The 23,839-nt window shown below is 32.6% G+C and overlaps 1 protein-coding gene across 4 annotated transcripts in view; it reads right to left on the bottom strand.

Moving 5' to 3' along the window:
- The window catches only part of kkv (hyaluronan synthase-like protein kkv), a 110,095-nt gene that overhangs the window by 54,417 nt on the left and 31,839 nt on the right, over window positions 1-23,839 (bottom strand). Inside the window, exons 1-2 of one of the 4 annotated variants that reach the window (XM_080164981.1) lie at window positions 18,176-18,492; window positions 10,339-10,478 (exon numbers count right to left, since the gene is read on the bottom strand). In XM_080164981.1, the coding sequence (XP_080021107.1) occupies window positions 10,339-10,478; window positions 18,176-18,241 (206 nt within the window). In that variant the 5' untranslated portion in view covers window positions 18,242-18,492. Of the gene's footprint in view, window positions 1-10,338; window positions 10,479-18,175; window positions 18,493-23,839 lie in introns of those variants that run through there. The other 3 variants (XM_080164978.1, XM_080164979.1, XM_080164980.1) reach the window with 3 other exon arrangements.

Raw genomic sequence — 23,839 nt, 5'->3', positions numbered from 1 at the left:
ATAGTGTCAGAACTGAATAATCAGAATATAAATGTATAAGAGTTGAAGCAAAATTGTAAGTAAATTTGTTGAAAAATTGCTTTATACAGGATGATGTTTATGGACATACTTACATATTTAGGACTTGATTATAGAGTTGCTTCGCTTATAACATTATATTTTGTTGTCCCAGGAATCAATATACCAAAAATCAGATCAATCGGATGATTAGATCACATAAAAATTTGTTGTTAAAAAAGTAAAATAATCAACATGTTTAAAATGGACGTACGGACATTTTGGTAATGATTATAGAGTTGCTACGCTTTCTAAATCGTACCTAACTACTAAAGGAATCACCATGCAAAATTTGAAATCGATAGGACAATTCTAACATGCCTAAATTAACGAAAAAAGTTATCCGTGACGGACTGACTGACGAACGGACCGACCCTAATTATAGAAAAGCTTCGCTTTTAAAAATCAAGAAACGCCAATTAGCCAATTTCCTATAGAAGCCGAGAAAATTATAGTTCCAAAAGAATATCAAATATAGGATTGTTCTATAAAAATGACTCTCAAAGCATCACTAAAGGACAGCAGAACTAAGTGACATACAATGTAGCTTCGCTACTAAAAAAATGGAGAAATGGACAAAATTACAATATGAATAATTTCAATTTTAACAGCATTGATAAACTAATAACAATTTTTTAATGTGATTAATATATAAATAAAATTAAGACAGGTGCAAGATTGTTTCTCATTATAAAATCCCTCTGGACTTGATATTTTTTTTTGTGAATAAATATCTCGAGAACCACGCCTACACCTACAAGGCGAGGCATTAAAACAAGTGGTCATTAGCTGGCAAATATTTTTTTGGTCAATTTTGCTTTTTTTGCCAGGAATTTGCAGCCGCTTTTTATGTGAGTATACTTGGAGTTTTTAGTTTTAAAAATGCAATATTCAAGTACTTTTTATGACTGACAGAAAAGTTTTAAGATTAGAGCCTCCTGCAGGGACTAGAAATAGGATGAAAGCTACTGGAAAATATGACGAAACCCGCTACTTCGTTTTCTTTCTATGATCCAATATTTTTTATAGATTTTTAAAGGATTTCTAAAATAAGCCACAACGTGGTTTTATTGCAAAAAAAAGTTGGCAGCCGTCGATCCCTGGTTTTTTTTGTGCATTTCTTTTGGATGGAGTGGCCGTTTGCCACAATAATATTTTTGGATGCAAATTGTGCAACAAAAATAAAAAGACTAAAACAAAATTGTCCATTTGTGGCGCAGCCACAGAAAGCTAATAATATCTGAAGAATACAGAGAGAGAGAGAGGGGACAAGGGGCTGTTTATTACACTAGTTCCCAAAGATTAAATTAACGCTTTTTTATTCGTTGGCCTAACAACTTTAGGGACATGAATTTAGATTGAGTGTTCAAACGTTTCGAAAACTAATTTTAATCTACAGAAGGGGTAAAATTGTGGGATGGATATCAATTTAACGGCCATTGTCTTATCCCTTTAGATCCCTGAAAAGAATATTAAACAGCAATACAGTGAGCTATAGATTATCTGTGAAGAGAAGAGAAATGCTGAGGAGAAAATAGACTATTCTGATCTATTAAGGACAAACTATACGTATTGAGAAGCGGCGCTATTACAATCAAAAAACATCTAAAGAATAACATTTTATGATATTTTATCTGGAGAAAAACTTCGTTGTAACCAGCTTTTTTAATAGATTTTAGCGTCTCAATTAAAGTATTGGCTCTATGTCGAATATGTTCAATATCCCTAATTGCTTTTATACAATTGATATAGTATGTACTTCACTGAATAAAATTGTCCTAGTTTAAACTATAAAAAGGAAAATGTTTTATAAAGAGAAAATTTGCAATGTTTCCAAGTATTTCGGCAAACCACAACAATTTTAAGATGCGAAGCTGTTCTATAAGTCTGCATTTTTTGCAAGGAGGTCCAACTTAGGACGGGAGGTAAAGCGCCTATGTAGTGCCTCTGTAGGGCGGAAGACACCCCAAATTATTTTATGGCGGGGGAGTTTCAATACATATCGCACCAAAAATCTTGGTTTTTAAAACTCCCCCCCCCCCAAAAAAAAAAGCTTGGACGTTCTTGATTGTATGTCAGCAGTTAATAACTATTGTTGAGCCCTTATAGTCGCAAATAGGATACGTACCTAAAAAATAAAACAATTATTAAACAAAAATCTATAATTCTTGTTAGAATTCGTATGAGCTTCGCATCTTTAAGAAACAATCATTCTTTTTAAGATTTGGAGCCATAAACTTTACAAAGTTTTTAAAACAATTTTTAAAATTAACATTTATAATTTTCAAAATAAATGTACTTTTGAATAAATAAATAACGCAAGTTTTAGTTTTAAAATCTTGGGGCATCGCTGCTATTCTATTTTTTTGTGAGTTGATATCTTTTCCATAAGACACCGCAAACTGCTGATTTCTCTGTTTCTTTTTACAAAGAAGCTTGGTATAGGATCTTGGTAGATTTTAACAAAGAAAAAAGTGTATCTTTTTTTCTAGCCAATGGATGCAAATACGCAATTTTTGTAGCTTTACATGAATACAAATAAATACCAAGAAAATTTCCCTTTGTAGATTTCTTGGAATACTAAAACACTTTTATTTGGCATTTTAAAATTCTTCAAAGTGACATTTTCGCTTTCTTTAAATTATGTTCCTCTCTAGTTGCTTCTTAGAAAATCTATTTAAAATAGCTTAAAACCACCCTGTTACCCATTATAAATCTTTCCTGAAAAGTACAAACCAAAGTCTTGGCCATTTAGAAGATTTTTTTCATAATTTCTTTGGAGCTTTTTATCATGGGATTTTTAAAAAATAGTAAAGATTTTACAATAAATATAAGAAAACTTTCTCATGCATTTACATAAATCTTTTTTCATCCGATTTAATCTTAGTGGAAAATTAGGCTTTTTTGCATATTTTTCTAAGTGGTCTATCTATTTCTCCCGGCCTATATATATTTCCCCCTCTTGGCCTATTTGTCCCTATGGCCCATAACTAGAGGGATAAAAGCCAACGCCCTCTGGGGCCGGTTAAAGCGGCATATTTGTCTCTCTCTCCCTCACTCGCTCTCTCTCTCTCTTTCTTCCTCGATCTCTCTAACCCCATCTCTTTGAATGCCAAAGAACTTAAGAAGTGTTAAGAATAAGCATGGCAGTGGCCTAAATGCTACACTATTAAGACCTTGATACACACACAAAAACGCACACACATTCACGCACACAAACACACTAAAAAAAGAGGCAGCATAAACAAGAAGAGAAAAAGGCAAAAAAACGAGAAGTATCTCTTAAAATGAGTGCCAATGTATTCCAATATAAAACTCTGGACTTTAAGAATTCCATTACAGCATCCATAAAAAAGGGGTCACTGAAAACGAGCAAACACTCAAACAGACATCATATTGTCTGTCTGTTAAATGTCTAAAGGAAAACAAGCTAGTCAAACTTGGTATGCTTTTTAATTAACTTAAGTGATGTTTAGGCTATTCTATGGGAAAGGGGTCTAATATTTACACCCCCCTAGAAATAATATCAAAGGGATAGGACAAACAAGGAGAAAATTCCCTGGTATATTTAAAGGGAGATAAAATTGTAAAAAAAATATAGAACAAAAAAGGGGAAAATTAAACTGTAAGGAAATGCCTATAGGGAGAGAAACGTGTAGATATTTCAGGTTTAAAGGGATAGGGCAATAAAAATATTTTGAAAACTATATGCCTTATCCCATGATCAAATTTCTATGTTACAAAATTTTGTGAGTTAGGGGGGGGGGTGTTACGTCCCTTTATCCCTAATAATCGTGAATATAATGTGTGCATAAGTCAACTAAGGAGGGGGGGGGGGTAAATAACCACGCCCTTTCTTATCTAGATCACACAAGAAATGCCTAGAGAGGGGGGATGGGGGCCCGGAGGGGTATGGGGATATGAAAGGGTACTGCTACAGATTAGACCTTGAAAAAGCAACAGTGTGCCTTCAATACCGTTAATTAACAATATAAAATAATCAAGATTGCAATTTAATACGACATCAAAAACTACATTTTAAATATAATCTGTAAATTAAGACTATTATGTAATTTTCAATTGTCTTTTTCTTTTAATATAAAACACTTAAGAGGAAGTGATGTCACACCGAAAAGCAACACTATGAACATTTTTAATCTTACGAGATAGAGAGAAAGGGGGAAGGAAAAAGAGATGGATGTTAAAAAATCGGCAAAGGAATTTAGATTAAAAACCACGAAACGTGAAAACATTTCATTCTAAAAGCGAAGCTTTTCTGTATTCATACGTGTTGGTAAACCCCTGGCAACCCTGATTATATAAAACCTGCAAAGCAATACTATAAAAGGGGTTCTTTTCTTTAGTGACGTTTAAATCTGTTAATACATATAGGCCCTTTTTACCATTGATATTTACGTTTTTTTCTATCTCAAGTTTTTTCATTATAACAGGATTTTTGGTATTTTCTATTACTACTCAAAAAACTTTTTTTTGTTTTAAAATGCATATCGTCTAATGTTATTTAACTTAAAGGCATTTTGAGAGTTTTCATAGCTTTCGGCTTTTACTAATGATGAATATAGCTGAGATCTAAAGGGATAAGACAATGGCCGATAAATATATCTAAATCCCGAATGATAATTCACAAAATTATCCCTTCTGTTGATTAAAATTAGTGGTTATATCGCTAAGACACATAAGGAACCATTCAATTAAAATTCAATAAAAGTCAAACGAATAAGAAAATGTTATGAAACTTTGGGGACTGGCGTCCCATTGTCCCAAGAAACCATTGTCCCCTTCCTTGCTGTGACTATAGAGTAGATTCGCTACAAAAAAATGAAAGACAGCCTATCAAAAAGAATTGACATGTTGTCGATTGTTGCGAAATAAAAAAATTGATTTTTGAAACAAACTTTTCTGTTTGTAGTTTCAATCAAAAAGAATTATAAACCCATCGCATTGATAAAATTAAATAAAAAAGTAGTTTTAAAAGCAGAATTTCATTACTATAAAAAAAACCGTAATCAACATATTTTTGTGATTTGTATAAAAAGAATTTAGCAGTCAAAATAAAAATTAGAAAAATGAATAAAGAATAAGAGAATATTTTGAGAGATTCTTGCATTCCCTGATAAAATCCCCTCCCCTCCTGTCCATGACGGAACATATTGACCAATATCTGATGACTACACTAGCAACCTAGACATTGACGACAAAATATTCTGCTGCCACAATATCCAAGTATTCTTTATACATTTGGGCAAAATATTTTTTTCCCCCAAATGTACTTTTAATATACATCATATCTGCAAAAAAAACTGAGACACAAAATTATGCATATAACGAATCTATCCGAAATCCGTGAAATTTATTCAGAAAGTATAAAAAATTTTAACACACAGGTGAACATTTTAAAATTGACCAGGTAGGGAGAGGGCATTAGAGTGTATATTATATTGGTACCAAAAGTTTCATAAGCATTATTTTGATACAAACTAAATTTTAAAAGGGCCAAAAACACAATTGTGGGCATATTTAAATTCAACGACCTATGTCTTATCCCTTAAGATCCCAGAATTTGACAAAGATGGTTATCAATGTGGATGCTTAAAAACAAGGATGACAACATCCATAAAAGAAAATCTCTTAAACGGTAACAAACGAATAATATCACTCAGAACTGAATAGTCAGAATATAAATGTATAAAAGTCCTAACTAAATTTTAAGTAAAATTGTTGAAAAACTAAAAGTATAATGTTTAAGGACATACTTACATTTTTAGTACTTCATTATAGAGATGCTTCTCTAAAACATTATACTTTGTTGTCCTAGGAATCAGTATTCCAAAAGTCAGATCTATCAGATAATGATAACACATAAATATTTGCTGTTAAAAAGTTGAAAATCAACTTATTTAAAATGAACGTTCAGACATTCTGGAAACAATTATAGAGTTGCTACGCTTTCTAATTCGTACCTAACTACTACAGGAATCACAATGCAAAGTTTGTAATCGATAGGACAATTGTAACCTGCCTAAATTAACGAAAAAGCTATCCATTCCGGACAGAACGACCTTAATTATAAAAAAGCTATATTTAAGAATTAATGCTATAAAAAAGGGATAAAATTTTATTGAGTGAAAATATGTACACAGTTTATGACATTTACAGCCAAGCCTACAGAAAATTATATTTTTTTATTGTTGTGGAAAAAGTAATAACCAATAGTTTAGAAAAGGAATACAAAGGTTCAGGTTATGATAAAATTAGTAATTAGCAGTATATTTTTAAGCAGCTAATCCATTACTTCTCAATAACTCTAAATCTCGAGATAATTTTGTTGGAAAGAAATTGGTTAGTTACAGGAAAAAAATTACCATTTTTAAAATGTATCGAAAAATTTAAGGGGATAAGGTTTATTGCACAACAACAACTTTGTGGGAAAGCACAAAGTTCCACCGTAAAAATCAGCGCTCGGCAGTCGCACGTTAATCGCGTGTAAGCCTCAGGGAAATCGTCATATTTGAACTTTAAAATTCAGCTGGTTGTCTAAACCTGTTCCTAACAGACAATCCATCTTTTAAATTTTTTATGCACACAAGCAGGTTCATATTTGAAACTTATGAGTGGCTGAGGCGCGGCTTCCGAGCACTGAGCTGGATCTTAAAATCATTTTATTGGTGAGCCAGATCGGGGTGAGCCAACTTTCCACCGATGAGAGCACAACATTTTATGAAATGTCGCGCTGTGATTGGCTGAAATTTGGCTCACCCCGATCTTGCTCACCACTAAAATGATTTAAAGATCCAGCTCTGGTAAAAATATAAATCCCTGAGAACACTTATTAAAAACAAACGAACATAATTACAAATAATTGGATGAAAAATATCTTCATTATAGGCAACACGAAATGAGTTAATTACGGACAAACAGACAGACAAAATTGACAAAAAAAGGGTTTTCAGAAATCTTCAAATGTAACTAAAATATTAAGACAAAAAAAAAAAAAAAAAAGCAGTTCACGACATTAAACAAAACTTCATTTCAACTAAAGCTTCCCGGAAAAATGTAAATAGAAGCATTATCATTTTAAAATAATCCTATAATATATAGTAAAGTTTTTTGCTTGAAGCAATATTAATGCATTGCAATTGGGATGGTTTCAGGCCTTTTTTCGGGACCATCCCCACCCTTCCTCAGAGTCTAGGGGTGAAGATACTAGTAATTTAAAAAGTGTCACAATTTGTTAAGCAAAGCATTCCTCGGCAAAAAATGGCAACAAATACTGAATAAATGGAAGTCGACACTTTATAGGAAGACAGGGTTATTGGTTGTTTATTTTATTTTTAAATCTTTTTCTAAAAATTCTATACGAATTTAAGTATAGGTGTGAAGAGCGTTTTTCGAGATGTAAAATTTTGATGGGTTGAAAAAAGAAAACCATTTTTTCAAATTAATCTTATGACAACTGAATTTGAGTATTCATTTTAAGGAAAATGGTACCTACCCAGATTACGAGATTTCTACATTAGTCTTACACCCCTTATAAAAAAACGATACCTTCCTATCCTCCGATCAAATCTTTGAATCAATATGCAATTGACAGCAAAAAAGTACTTAATACACCCTCTTTATTTCTAACTTTTTTTTCGTCAAAATTGATAAAAGAAAACTTTTAAGTGGGCTGAATCGCCAGAAATAAAGGTATTAATATCAAATTGGGATAAAATGACAAGGAAAATAATGTCTACAAGTAGCGCAGCCATTTAAAATATAGGGTACATCTTTATTATTATAAGGCGAATTTCTTAAAAGACTAAGTATAAATTTAAGGAAGGTATAGTCAATAAATCAATAAATCGATTTCATTTCTCTCTTTCATTGTCAGGCAGATGAACAAACCCTGCAATGAAAATAGCTGCGCTACTTAAAATCTCTAAAATTTCCAAGCTATAATCCCTGCGACTCTATAAGAAATTGAATGAGTGAATTCAGTAATAAAAAAGAAACTAAAAAATGCGCGGACAAAAAGGATTTCATGTCCATTGTTTCAAATTCATGTAAACATTGAGTAGCTTTTTAAAAAATGAAGTCTTAAAACTGTATTTACTGTTTTTTTTAATTTACTGCATAATTTCACAATTCTTATAATAAAAGTAACACGCTAACCGCTGAACCGATATGGTTCTTCTTTACATGGTAGCTTCTCATACATAGGTCCTGGGAAGGTTTATAGCTATTTTGCGGGAGGGTATCAACACCTTTCCAAGAGATAACAAAATCTTTTTGGTTAACAGCAGATCTTCAGATGGATGGCTCCAGGAGCGTAGTAGCTCTAGATATAAATATAGCATACAGACAAACAATCAATCAAGCCTTCCCCCTATTAAACCCCTCACGAAATCTATCCCCTGACAAAACTCTGTGCATGCTACAGCAGGGAGTAGAACTTATAAGTGAAAAAATGGATAAATAAAGTAAAAAGTAAAATGCATATTTCCATAATTATAAAGAAATGAAGAAACAATCATAATTATAATCATAGGCGTCCAAGGGGGGGGGGTAATGGGCCATTTGGCACCCCCAAAATTTTTTGAACAATACCCCCCCAAAAAAAAAATTACCCCTACCTTGGGGGTGCCGTAGGCACCCCCAACGATTTTGGGGGGGGTAATTACCCACCCCAAAATAAATGTTCTTTAAAAAAAATTTTGGGGGGGGGGTATTTACCCCCCCCCAAATTGAATGTTCTTAAAAAAAAAATTTTACTGAAAAATTTTTTTTGGGGGGTGGATCTATGATGTAATTGTAAAGCACTGAAGATTCCATAAAATAGATACCTAACTAAATTAAATATTTCATTAAATAATGAAAAAGAATTTCTATAGGCGATTTCTTTTGGGAGGATGTCAGGGTGTCTCAAAACTAGTTATAAAACTTACCAGGACCTATAAGACGCTTCACTTTAAAGTATAATCATATTGGTTCATTGGTTAGTGAGTTAATTATTGTATTTTTATGTTCTAAAGAATGAGATACTACTATATATTTGAATAGTAGTGGCGCCCTTAGCATCTAAGAACTCGTGTTTTCTAAAGGGTAAAAAGGGAGGAGAAAAATAGCCTAAAACCATTCAAAGGATTGAACTATAATAGTGTGGAACCATCATGGGATCTATGTGAAGCTTTCCTAAAAAGGAGAACTCAGTATTAAAAGTAATGAAATCTGAAGCTATAGTCAAATAAACCTTACTTACTACTACTTTATGTTATAGGATAGTACTTATTAACTTAATAGATTAGGTAGGTGCTTTTTTTACATAATTAAATTACCCCCCCCAAAAATTTTACCTCCGGGGTAAATTAGTTTGGGGGGGGTAATTACCCCCCCCCCAACAGATTTGGGGGGAGTATTTACCCCCCCCAACAGACTTTAGGGGGGGTAATTACCCCCCCCAATCAAATTTTACCCCCGGGGTAAAAATTTTGGGGGGGGTAAAAAAAAATTTCGGCGCGCTTCGCGCGCCATTTTACCCCCCCCAAACACGAATTACCCCCCCCCTAAATTTTTTACCCCCCCCCCAAAAAAAAAGCTTGGACGCCCCTGAATTATAATACTTTATACTCCTTTTACAGCGGTAAGCACTAATGAACTAACAAAATACTAAAATTCAACATTTTTGGAAAAAGAAGAAGGTATTAACCACTTAAAATAACCAATAGATATGAAATTCTTTTATAACTTAATAGGTTAGCATTATAAATTCTTTCCATAATTACCATATATTAAAACTTAAATATTATGGCAATGAAAATCTTTAGTTTTTTAAAGGATTTAAACTTAAATGTAAGGGAAGAGAGAATGTAATAAAGAAAAAGAAGATTTCCAATAATTAAGCATTTTAACTTTGAGAGAGAGAGATAGCGAAAATAGAGAGAGACAGAGAGTAAAAAAAGAGATAGAGGGAGTTATCATTAAAATATCATAAAACATATTTAACTTAAAATAAAAACCGGTACACTTAAAAAAATACTTTAAAATGGACTTGTTTTAGCCAATAAAATAACTAGCTTTAAAAATGGAAACAATGGCTAAAGCTGCATAGATAAATTAATTGGTAGTTACTACTGCCATGTCAGTCGAATGACAAAGTGCTGCCCTTCAAAACACATATAATTAAAACCATGCTTGTCTTCGAGATAAAGGTTGTGCAATCAAAAGGTCCGTTGTATTTTAACATTATAGATTTATTGACAATACAAATCAAACTCTTACCTTCCGTTGTAGATGGGTTCCTGTAGGAGGGCCTGCTCGTCGTCAGAGAACTCAATCTCGTCCATGCCGCGGCCCATGGAGTGGACGCGGGCGCCACCGCCCATCCCCACCTTCCCGTAGATCTCGGAGCCCATCCGCTGCTGAAATAAAAAAATAAAATAAATTATAGGACAACAAATTCTATATTTTGTTTAAATAATAATCATTATATAAAAACAAGCACGATTTTATTCTAAAGTAACGCAGCAAAAACAAGCTAACATTATAATAGATTGCAGAACAATAACAAAGTGTAATACAGTTATAATATAGATCAGATTGTAAAAGTTAATCGCGTAGGTATAGAAAAATATTTAATAGGTCAAAAAAGTAAATTAAATTTTATCTTATATACCCTGGAACAAACGAGTAGATATCAGAACCCCCCCCCCCCCACCCCCCATCACTATATATTCAACATTAGAGCCCCTGTGGGGGAGATCTAACCCTATTTGGTTTTAGCTCCCCTTATGGAAATGTAGTTTAACAAATAAAATTTTGTGGTACAGTTACTGTTAAGAGGTAAATCGCCGATTTAATTTTGAAGCATAATTGCAAAATACCTTGAAGCATTTTTGAAATAGATAAGCTTATTTATAAATGGCCGAATAATCAACCAACCCTGATATGTTTTATTAAAAGCGGAGCTTTTCTACATAGGTCGATAGTTAGTAGGCTTGGTATTGTTAAATTGTTTAATAAATTTTAAACTTTGCATGATGATTTCTGAAATATAGAAAGCGTTGCAACTCTATAATCTAAAATCCTTAATCAAAAATAATTCACGTAATATATGCATCAAAATTTTCCTTATTAATTAATATTCTTTTTTTAAATTTAAAGTGCAGTTACTCTATGTTAAGCATCGCATTAATGGATGCTATCATCCTTGTTCTTTTATTACTTCTTAATATGTAAAAATGATTTTGTGAAGCTTACAAAAATATTTGTCTTAAAAATCTGATAATAAACAATCTCTAAACTGACATTATATCTACTAAAAATTAAATATATATTTTCTTTTAGTTATTCTCCAAAGTTCTAAACAAAACTCTTATTTTGACTGGTTGAAAATTTGGGGTAAAGGGAGATGTAGGTTTCGGGTAAAATCCGTAAAGGTTATGTGTTATAAGTTAAAAACAGTAGTAGAACGATAAAAATTTATGTTAACTTAAAAAAAAATTGTCTATAGGTCTTTTCAATAAGAAATACACATATTTAGTGAATATTATCGTTCTACTACTATTTTTAAGCCTTAAAACACACACCTTTACGGATTTTACCCGAAACCTATTTCTCCCTTTGTTTTTTTTAATGCTATTGCATATACCTGCCCTGTATCGGCCTTGTTTCAGTTGTTTACGAAGTCACGAATTCTAAAATTATCCTTTAATCAAATAAATTACTCTGCTACCTAAATAAAGGTATAGGATATAATGAGTCATTATTTCAGAGCGACTATGTAGAGAAGTATAATAAAAATGCAAGTAATTTGATGTAATCTTAACTATCGCTTTTCACTTGTTGTAATTAACCTCTTTTTAACTGATTATTTTATTCTAAACTAGCGGCTTCGCCCCTAGCCTCTAGGGGCTTTGCCCCAAGAGGTGATAAAAAAAATTAAGGCGAAATTCGTTAAAGGACCAAGGAAATCTTCAGCAAAAAAAAAAAAAAAAAAAAAAAATGGGTGGGGGATTTTTTTGTTTTTGGGGGGTGGGGGGTGTCCCACCCCCCAAGAAAAAAGCTTAAAACCACCACAGGACCAATAGGTATATACACTGAAGAGTAAAATCCGATCGGTTCAGTGGTTACCGAGATCTTAAGGGACAGACAGACAGACGGACAGACAGACATCGTTCTACTTTGTATTATAGATTGATATTAGAAGGGGCTTTCCCTCAAATCTTATTTTTACCCTCCCCTTTATTTCAATAAAATCATTTCTCAGTGGCGGTTCTTATCCTATAGGGTTTATTCTTGCAAGGCACTAACCCTGCCGGGCTCTTCTTCTAACCGTTACTTAATCTTACCTAACATAACCTAAAATAAGCACTAAAAATAAGTATTTTAGAATCTGTTGGTAGTTCAAATGCGATATGAGGGAACCACCAAATTATAATAGAATTTATAATGATCTAATACCTTTATTTTTCCCATTTTTAATGAAACCCCCAAAAATCAAAGACCTAGCCCTTGAGTAAAGATTATAGAATGCCTTAATTAAAAACATTAAAATTTCATGATTACAAAAACAGTTTTTGCATAATAAAGTTAAAAATCATAGCTACTCTTAAACTATTTATGTTAAAATTTCGTTGGTTCATCCGTAAGGGTAATTCCATCGCAACTCCTTATTTTTTGGTGGATTTAAAATACAATATTTATCAATTTAACAAGAAAGACAGCATCCATAAAAGCAAATCTCTAAAGTGAGACAGAAGGACAAACGAACATTCAATATTTGTAGATTTTTAGAACTTAACAAGCAGAATATTATAACATCTAGGTATCTATCCAAAATTTTGAAGAAATTTTTTTTGTATTATTGAATTATGTGAAAAATATAAAGATTATCTTTCATTTGCATAAAACATATGAAAAAATATTATTGCGAGATTTTTATTCATCCATAAAATTTAGCATCTTGGTAAATATCTGAGAAAAAAATCAAGGATTTTGTTTTTATTTTATCAATTTTCTTTTTAAATCATAGAAGGAAGGTCAAATGCGTGTTTTATTATCAATTACTAACGGCTACGCTCCTAGAGGCTTCTAGGGTCACTTAGATTGGGGGGTTAAGGGCCAACCTTACTCATTTTCAAATTCAAATACAATTTTTTAAAAGTGAAAATTCTTTTTTAGCGGGAGGATGACATGGTCGTACCCTCCCCCAGAATAGTTATAATCCTTCCCAGGACCTACCCTGTAAATGACAACCATATTGGTTCAGCGGTAAGTTAGATCTTTCGGAGCAGACAGACAGACATAGATCCTGTTAGCTTTTAATAATGAATTATGTGTATATTTTGGATCTTCTAGGTATTGTATTAAAACTTTCGAGTAATAAAATTTCCTGCAAATAAATGCAATATTCTAAAGCAAATAAGTATTCATTATTTCTAGTTAAGTAGCAAACAGTTGACTACAGATCCATAAATAAAAATCATAAGATAAGGGGGGGGGGGAGTTTGTACACTTATAGGAAATGAAATTCAGTATCAAAGTTTGGGAGGGTCGTGTGGGCTTGTTTTTAAAGTTATCAACCCAATTCATTTTGTAGGTTCTCTTATATGACTGGATATACACGGAAAACTTTGAAAATTGAATTTCGGCACTTTCCTTCTAGGAGCTTGTGGAGCAAAAGACCCCCCAAAACACTAAAAATATGAGTTGTGACCTTATTTTTAAAGATATTGACCAGATTTTTTCTTTATAATACTTTTTTAACAATTTTCAAAGTTTTCTGTGTATATCCAGTCATATAAGAGAGCCGAGAGCCTACAAAAAGAATTAGGTTGATAACTTTAAAAACAAGCCCACACGACCCTCCCAAACTTTGATACTGAATTTCATTTCCTATAAGTGTACAAACTTCCCCCCCCCCCTTTTTATTTACTTGTTGAAAAAGTAATCATGAATCGTTACATTCTTGTTCTTACATCAGCAAACTTAAAAGTGAGAAGTTCCTTTAAAAAATATTTTAAAAGCATTGATTTTGTCATAATTTGTCATAGTAAAAATTTTTTATTTCTAAAAGTGTATCCAAATAGTGTTCATTCAATTACGCATAGCGTACCACATTATCAAGTCTACAAAAACGCATATTATTACAACAGCACAAACTATCCCTTCAAACCAATATATTATGACTTGGATGTTGCATTAGATTTTTATATTTTCTGATAAAATGATGCTCGCAGCTTGCCAAAATAACGATACTCCCATCCAACCATTTTAACCCAACCTTCCCTCCTACTGTATGAACAAACTGATCAATAAATGAGGTCCATATTAACAAGCTTAGGTGACGACAATTTTTCTCCTGTATTGTATAAATATCCAGATTCCCCACCTTAATTTTCTTCGCTTTTATATAAGCAGACCCTATTAATTATTTGTCATTTTGTTATTTGCGAATTTTATGTTCGGAATCAAAAGCACACCACTCCAAATATGGAGAGAAAAAACATAGGACACAATTATTGTGAAATTTTTAAATCCTACGGTGTTTATGTACAGAGATAATTTTCCTGTAAAAAATAGTTCCAATAATTTTAAAGCATATAATGAATATGAAATCAAAATTAGTTTTAACAGTTCTTTTTTATGTAAAATGTAGCATAATTTTGCTACACTTCCTTAGATTAAATCAATCATTATTAAATGTTTACCGTAACTTTTCAGCCGGTCAAAAATAGCACATTTTTTTCTTCCTTTATAACAGATACAGGGGTAATGATTTTGTCATTTTTGTCACTTTTTATTTATGGAAAGGTTTAAAGCAAAATAGTTTTCCAAGAATACAAAAATCAAAACAATCCAATTTTTAATTTTAGACAGAAGTAGATTTTAATAATCCCACCTCCCTCTGTAAGGCGAATATTTACATAGGTGGTCCTGTCCTATCCTTATATTTTCTATATATTGGATGGGGGGGGGGGGATGGAGGGGAGGTATACCCCCCATACTCCATGTTCTAAAATCCCGCTGGGAATTGATGGATGGGATTTAGAAGTAGAGGCATTTAATGGCAATATCCTATTAGAGTTACAAAATACTTCCACCATTACATAACATACAAAATTTTTAGTTAGGTTAAGTAAAAGTTAGAATAAGTTAGTACCATATAGGATCTTATTATAATTTACAAATTCAAAATAAGTGTGGAGAGGGGTGGTGTGTGACTTGTCCACTAAATAGTTCCTGGGATTCTACAGATTTAATATTGTGTCTTCCAATGCTTAAATATCCTAGCTATTAAATTGCTGCCTATAATTTACTCAAATTCGACAGTTTTTTAAAGATGTAGTGATAAAAACTCATATTTCATAATATTGCATAATGATTTTATATCAAAGTCCATGAAAACCACCAAATGTAAAAAAGTATAATATTTTAAATATATAAATAAAAAATCCCTTTTCTAAGGAAAAATTGCGAAAAAGCAAGAAACCTAATATGTACATTTCATAAATTTTTATGATACTTTTGTTTTATTAATCCCTATATCTGATAAATATATGATATATAAATGTGTCGTGTTCTAGTCCTACGTAAAATATGTAAAAATCTTTGGGGACATTAAAATTTTTCTTGTTTTCTACATTTAAGGATATTTGTGTGTGTGTGTGTGTGTGTGTAAAGCTTTTCTTTAAGTTTTACCGTCTCTGTCTATATCGATAGGATAAATCTTTATAATAAAGTAACAGATTTCTTTCTCTGTGTGTGTAACGAAGGATCTTGCTGGCTAACCACTGAACCGATATGGTTCTCCTTTCGTTTCCTTTAGCTTCTCATAGATCATGGGAAAGTTTATAACCATTTAAGGGGAGGGTACCACCACTCTCCCAAGAAATATCACCCCTAAAAAAAATAAACCTCCAATTTTTTTTACTTTCGTTTTTGCAGTTTAATCGAATGTGGAGGGGGTCGACTCTCCACCCACAAATGCCCCTAGAAGCCCAAAAAAACAGGATTTTCAAAAAGTGTCCTTATGTATTAAGTACGTTTAAATTGATTAAATGATAATAAATGCAATTAGTAATTAAACAAATAATCTAAAATAAATTCCATATATTTATTGATTAATTACAGCTGAAAATACTTTTATTTTTATTATCAATATAGGAAACAAATTGTCAAATTTTTCAAAAAAAAACTAGGAAAAGAACCTTTTATGAAATAGGGAGGGGTGATTTTGTAAATTATTGTATTTATGGCATTAATCTAGGGTTCAAAAAGGACTCTTGAATAATAGTTAAACTTGGAAAATTAATAAGTTTCTATCCTTAAAGGCGTAAACCCAAGTATCTTAATATTTAATGGATTTATTAATATATTATTTTATTTTAAAAATGCGGGAAGCATTATGTGCAATTCTGGTCCATAATTAATTAATGGCAATTACTGTTGGCATATGAATTTATATTTTATATTTGACTGATTAGATTTATAGATAGATAGAGCGCCTGCACTTCCGCACATATATAGCATCACAAATTCACCAGAACCGCATATTTATTATGAGAAGCTACTCTGTAAAGGAGAAACATATCGGATCTGCGGTTAGTGAGATCCTTTGGTACAAAAAGGCAGACAAACATCCTAATACTTTATTATATGTGGATGTGATTATATGCGGAAATGAATGCACACCTTGGTAGATAGATAGGTGACAAATATATGATGTAGCTGCTTTTTTAAGTAGCCGACGGTACAAAGTTCAATTTTGATACATTTTGGTACCAAAGTATTTATTTTTTATTTGATCTAATAGCATTCCACCTAAGTTTTAATTTAAAATAATACTAGCTGTTGAGTAAAATGTGATAAATAGTGATTTATTTACAATATAAGCTTGTCAAGGTACACAAATTTGGCTTAGAAATACAAATAACGCGACGCTAAAACAATGGTTTGAAACGGGACCAATTTTCATGCTAGATTAGGCTTCAATTACTCGTTGCATCAATAAACTAATAGACCACCTTTTCTAGGTTTATTTAGCATTAAAAAGACAGTTACTATATTTTTGGCATAAAAAGTTAAGATTGCGAATTTTGAATTGTTCTCCAAAAAAAAACCTAACTATCAATTTAGTTTTTTTTAGACACTTTTTGACCCCTAATAGCGGATTCGTACCATTTTGTTAAGCTTTAGAACAGTGATAAAAAATGAACAATATGAATACAAAATAGATAACCCACAAAAAAGTATGGGTTGTTTGTTGTATTTCAAGTGGAAAAACATGCCATAATTGTTATCAATAAAGAAATTATGCAATTTATAAGAGCTATGATATTTATGAAACTAGCAACTGTACCCTCTAGCAACTTTTAACAATTAAAAAATCAATGAAAACCTGCCTGTAAATATAGCGTAAATGGGTAAGCTAGATCTTAACAGACAGACACAAATATCTTATTATTTTTATTATAGAATATGTTTGATTGCTTTCAAAATAATTCCTTTTCAAAACTGGTGGCCGAAAAGTTTATTATTGACAATGAAAATGGTTGCACGCACGATAAAATTTGTTTTATCATGTTGTTGAGTTTACACTTCTATATTTTTACACCCTTCCATCATACAAATATCATTGGGGGGGGGGGGGGGGGATTAAACGATATTGGGGGGATATTTCAGCTTGTTCAAAAGTATAGAATAGTTATTTCTTTCATCGTATTATAAACGGCTTTCCGCGGATATAGAATGTACAATTATAAGATTAAAACTAATCTTATGATTGTACATTTCTATATTCGTAGAAAACTGGATATAATAAGATGCTAGCCATAGTTTTTTCGTATGGATGAGATCCGGTTCCTATCCACCGGATTCGAATGAATACGAGAAAATATCCTAATGTATAAAAAAAATAAGATTTTTCATGTCAATAAAAACTGAACCGATTGAGTTCGTAATTAAAAGAAAGATTAGGTTCTTGGGTTGGCTTTAGGCTATTTTCTTCTTTAAATTGAAGTCATGTGATTGTTTTCTGCTATTTGTATGCCCATTCCTTCATCTTTCAAGAATCCCAAAGATGCTAGGGGCGCAATAGAAGTTTTAAAAAAAACACCTCAAATTCTGTCGGCGTGTCCATCTTTCGGCGTAACCGCCGTCCATCCGCGCCTACATACCCCATTTCGCCGCCACCGCCTACTCCAAGACCGCCGTATATAACGTCGCCTGCAACGGCGGTTGGTGGACCAACAGCGGTAACACCGCCACTACCACTACTAGTGGCAAATTTGGCAGTTAAACGGTGGTGTAACGGGGCGGAACTCGCCTTGGCGAATAGTTCTGCCGGCGAGGTGAAGGGTAAAGTGTTGACCTTCCGTTTTTTAACTTTGGCTTTATTTTCTCTTGGCGAGGAAAGATTGCTTGAAGAAACTGAAAATTATTTTATTACCTATGGTTATTCTTACTAAAATTATTCAGCTTAAAGATTTAAAACAAGGTAGCAAAGCTTGTATATAAAGAACAATATTCTAAAATTATGAGTTCATCTATCTTGACTAACAGCTAACACATTTAACAATAACGTTGATGAAAGACGAACATTTGTAAATAAAAGAAGCTATGTTACTAAAAATATATATAAGCAAGAATAACATAAATAATTGCATATAAAAAAAATCCCTGAAGTTTCCGGCTCAAAATCCGCCAACAACAATTCCTCGTTTAAATCCAGTTGTGCTATTGGATAGGGGGCCAGATTCATTGACGTGATTGGTCAATATAAATCGTCGTTGTGCTATTGGTTGGAAGGGCAGATACATTGACGTTATTGGTTGATTCTAACATCACCTAATTTGTTTTTGAAGAATAAAGGGGTAAGAAAAATACTGGTTTATTAACCGTTTAAATGGGGGGATGGGGTTCCAGGGACGTCCAAGCTTTTATTTTTTGAGGGGTTTCAAAGATTTTTAGAGGGTAATTTAATGTATTTTTGAAATTTTTATGGGGATAAAATGTAAGTTTGAGGGGGTTAAGCACTTTTTTCCCCCACCCTTGGACGTCTGTGGAGGGTCGTCACTTAAAATTTTTTCCAAACTTTATCTCCTGTTTGAAAGGTAAAGAATAGAATTTTAAAATGTCCTCCCTCAACAACTTAACACCTTTATTCCTGCCTTTATAAACCAATCAAACTAAAGTAAAGTCATTGTTATGACATCAAAATTGGTCATTAACGTATCACAAAATATCATTGATTTTTCAAGGAAAAACAAATTATTTTCACTTCTCCCATTTATCTGAAAATATTCTAATCTTTCAAGGTCTTGTTGTTTAAGAAGCTTTTTAAAGAAAGGTTAAATGACAATAAGTAGGTCTTCAATTAGTTATAAGAAGAAAAAAAATACTAAATTGCTAATTTAAAATAAATCTTATAAATGAAAAATAAAATACCCTTTTAATGAACCTTAAATTCAAGATACAAGACGAGTCAATGGATGATAAATTAATCTTTATCAAAATTATCATGCTTATAAAAAGGTGGGATCTGAAGGGATAAGACAATAACCGATAAATTGATGTACATCTCAAATGATGCTACACATAATTACTCCTTCTGGAGTCCCCAAAGTTGTTAAGCCAACGAATAAGAAACTGTTATTATAAAACTTTGGGGACTAGTGTAAAAAGCAGCCAATTATCCCCTCTCTCTCTCTCTGGTATGAAAGGGTGTAGATTAATTCAAGCGCCATTGTCTTATCCCCCAAATCCCGCAAAATATTTTAATATTACATAAACACTAAAAATTACCCAACCATTGAGAGAAAAAAAAAACAACCAGACATTTATAATTTCAATATTTTCATTGCCACCTTCCCCCCCCCCCCCTCCCCTACACACACAAAAATAACACAATATAACCACAGAAAGTCACTTAATATTTCTCACAAAAATATTTCAGTATTGACACTTTATAAGATTAATTCACTATTTTCAATTTATTTCAAATTGAATTGTTTGATAATATTCACTGAGGATAAGTGCACTAGTAGAGTTATTAAATGTGTGTCCAACTGACCACCTAACTAAACTAAGATTCTCTTTTTCCCACCTTTTATTCTTCTTCTTAATACATTTCAAATATTTTTCAGTGTCAGGCCTTAACAATCACACACACACACACACACACACAATTACACACAGCTAGGCACACACAGAAAATTCACAGGGATATCCAACAAAATAATTTGGCATAAAAATTTATAATTTTTTCACCACCATAACAATCAAACAAAGCTAGGCAAGCATTTAAAATTCTAAGAAGCATTTAAAAATGTGAAAAGCATAATTTGATAGAGGAATATTTGGCCCTTAGAATTCATATAGGGATACTTTCACCCATCCATATGGCTAGCAATCTTCTTAGCAGGGAAAATTTTGTCCGTTGTGTTATTATAAGGGAAATTTTCCCCCAACCCCTTTCACTCTCTCCCTCTCGCTTATTCCATGTACTTCTAGTCAGACACTATCTTTATCATTTCTTCGACAGAGAATAATTTAGAATTTATATAATTTGGGGACAAAGTAGTGACCGTCAAATGATACCCATGTATCTTATTTAATTAGTCCATTAAGTCAAAGGTCTAAAATTGGCAAGGCTTGTAAGAAAAACATCCCCCCCCTCCTCCCTAAAAGTCTATCTCGATTGTTTGTTTTATTTAATCAAAGGCCATGTGGCAAAATTCTATTTTGATTTTTCTATGTATCTCGTCTAGTATATACACATAAGATTGTAAATGGTTTCCCTCCTCCTTAGCCTAGCCAATCCATATACAATATACATTAATATATACCATATATGTAGATATTTAATAGCGTAGCCACTCTACATTTTGGACGTATTCTTAAACTGATAGCCCTGTTATAATAGCCAGGAAGAGAGGGGACATTGGGCTGTTTATTACACTATTCCCCAAAGTTTTATAATAATGTTTTCTTATTCTTTGCATCAACAACTTTAAGGACTTGTACTAAATTTAGATTGGTTGGTTCATTTAGTTGAGTGTCCAAACGTTTCAATTACTACTTGTGATCTACATAAGGGGTAATTTTTTGTATTATCATTAGGAATTTACATAGTTTTATTAAAAGAGGATTTTTCAAGTGGTTTCTAGGGCAAATATGTAAACTGAAAAATCTTGCATATAGAGCAATTTTAAGGCATATTGAAGGTTTGTTTAAAATTCTAAATAACAGTTTGCTAAATCTTTACATATCAGCCACTCTATATCTGTCAAATTTCGTTTGTTCTATAGCATCATATGTTTAGCTTTTCTATTATGGATGTTGTCATCCTAGCTCTATGTATTATTGATAGATAGATAGATGGAAGGATAATAGGAAGTTCAACGAAAAGGAAAGTGGTTTTTGGTCTAGGAGGGGGGAATATGACATTGGGGGAGGGGTAAAGGGGCTTCCAGCTGACATATGCACGCACACACACACATAAACACACACACTCACATACCTTAGCCACCCACACTCTTGTGTTATGTGCGTGTAAGGAATGAACGCAAACATATGCGTAAACGCACACACACACGCTCGCGCGCGCATAAGAATGTGTGTGTGTGTATGTATGTATGAGTGTGTGTGTGTGTGTATGTGTGGCAACTAGATCTAGATCTACACAATAACTTGTATTTCTACATACATATATATATATCCAGCCATTCATAATTTACATGAGTCCAAATTTTCAAGTTTACCTTCAACAGGGATGATCTATGGATGATAAATTAATCTTCACCCAATATGATAAGAAAATTGTGCTCTTTATATCGTATAATTATGGAGGGAAGAAAGGTGTGTGGATTAAATTACTGACCATTGTCCTATCCCTGTATGCTTAGATTTTAAGGCCACTTTATAAAACTGGATTAAAATACAACGTTTCTGTTGATTTTAAGATGATATATGCATACTTTTTGCCAATTAAAAAGACTGCTAGATTAATCTACAAATCTTTCTTTCCCCAATATTTACAATCTCCAAGAGGTAAATTTATATCTATAATTTTATCATAAGGCATTAATAAAAATTTGAAATTAAAAAACGATGTCTTTTGATTAATAAGTTTAAGTCTCCAATTATATAGAAATTTTTCTTTTAACAATTACACCAATTTTAATTTCTTAAAATAGCTAACTAATAACTTGAAAAGCAGAAAAATAATATATTTAGTCTAATTTGGATTAATTTGACAGAAAATTGGTTTTCTTATACAAAACTTGTTGAAACCATAACACAAATATTGACATGTACATTACAGACAGACCGACCTACACTAAATATATTTAATCTAAAAGAGATTTTTATGCTTATCAGAGGAGCTAATCCGTAAACATTTCCATAAAATAACTTCTAGAAGCTACAAACAAATACTTAAAATAGATAGCCCAACATTAATTTTCAGGTGTGCCTTCACATGCGCACATGTTGCACATCATCAATTCATCAAGGCTGCAGATTATTACAACTGCAAAACATATTTTCTAGTAGAGCTGCGAAACCGATTAATATTAGCTGGATTAGAACCAGATCTCAGACATACCAAAATAACACGTATCGTATGAATTATAGACAATTTTCTACGATTAGTAAAATGAAAAATCACAATATTTATATCAGTTTCGTTAGACCCCTCAGGTCTAACAAAACTGGTTTTAATCTATAAAATAAATTGCACACTTTTATACTCGCTGAGAGCTGTTTATAATACGATGCTGTTTTGTAATTTTCGGAAGTGAAAGAACACCTAGTTTTTAACCCTCCCCCACAATTCATAAAAATAAACTTGTTGTTACTCTTAGCTTTGTTAAAAATATGCAGTTATGTTGACAAGCAGGACTTTTGTACATTTAAGGTCAGTTTGTCCTTTCCCTTAAAGTCCCTTTCGAGTACTGAAACACCCTTCCTGTGAAAAAAATGAAAATAAAAGTTTTGCTTTGCCTAACCTCTGCTCAAATTTAGCAAATTAAGGGGGGGGGGGGGGGGGGTTTTAATGCAACCATCTCGTAATCAATGTATAAATGGCACTTAGAATTCGAATTTCGACCTCAAATTTTGCATGAGTAATCCTTGGTAGGTCTATTTTCCCTAAATCGAACAAAAAGTTGGAACCAACTTTTTAAAACATATTTTTGGTTTAATTCATGTTAAATGATAGCAATAAGCATTTTTTAAATTTCTAGTACCAGCTGCTAAACGGCTAGAACCGGCTGAAAACGGCTGGGAGCTGCCAAGAGTATGAATAGTTGGTAGGGCATGTGACATGTCTAGGGGTAGGTTTTTATGGTTGCTGAGCTCATAAATACTACCAAAAATAGTGGCAGCCCATCCATATGGCAGCTGGATTTTTATAGCATTTTTGAGCTCAGCACCCATAAAAACCTACCCCTCGACATGTCACAAGCCCTATCTACCCATTCTACTCTTGGCCGCTACCAGCTGAGCTGCAGCTGTTACCCAGCTGCCATATTGATAGGCGGCCACTATTTTTGGTAGTATTTTTGAGCTCAGCACCCAATAAAACCTATCCCTAGACACCTCACAGGCGCTATGTACTCATTCTACTCTTGGCCGCTCCCAGCTGAGCTGTAGCTTTTACCCAGCTGCCATGTGGATGCGCCGCCACTATTTTTAATAGTATTTTTGAGCTCAGCACCCCTAAAAACCTACCCCTAGACACGTCACGTCATCTACCCATTCTACTCTTGGCCGCTAC

This window comes from Acartia tonsa, chromosome 6, assembly GCF_053477335.1.
Source record: "Acartia tonsa isolate MP-2025a chromosome 6, ASM5347733v1, whole genome shotgun sequence".
Taxonomy (NCBI): Eukaryota; Metazoa; Arthropoda; class Copepoda; order Calanoida; family Acartiidae; genus Acartia; species Acartia tonsa.
This window is presented reverse-complemented; position numbering and strand designations above follow the sequence as displayed.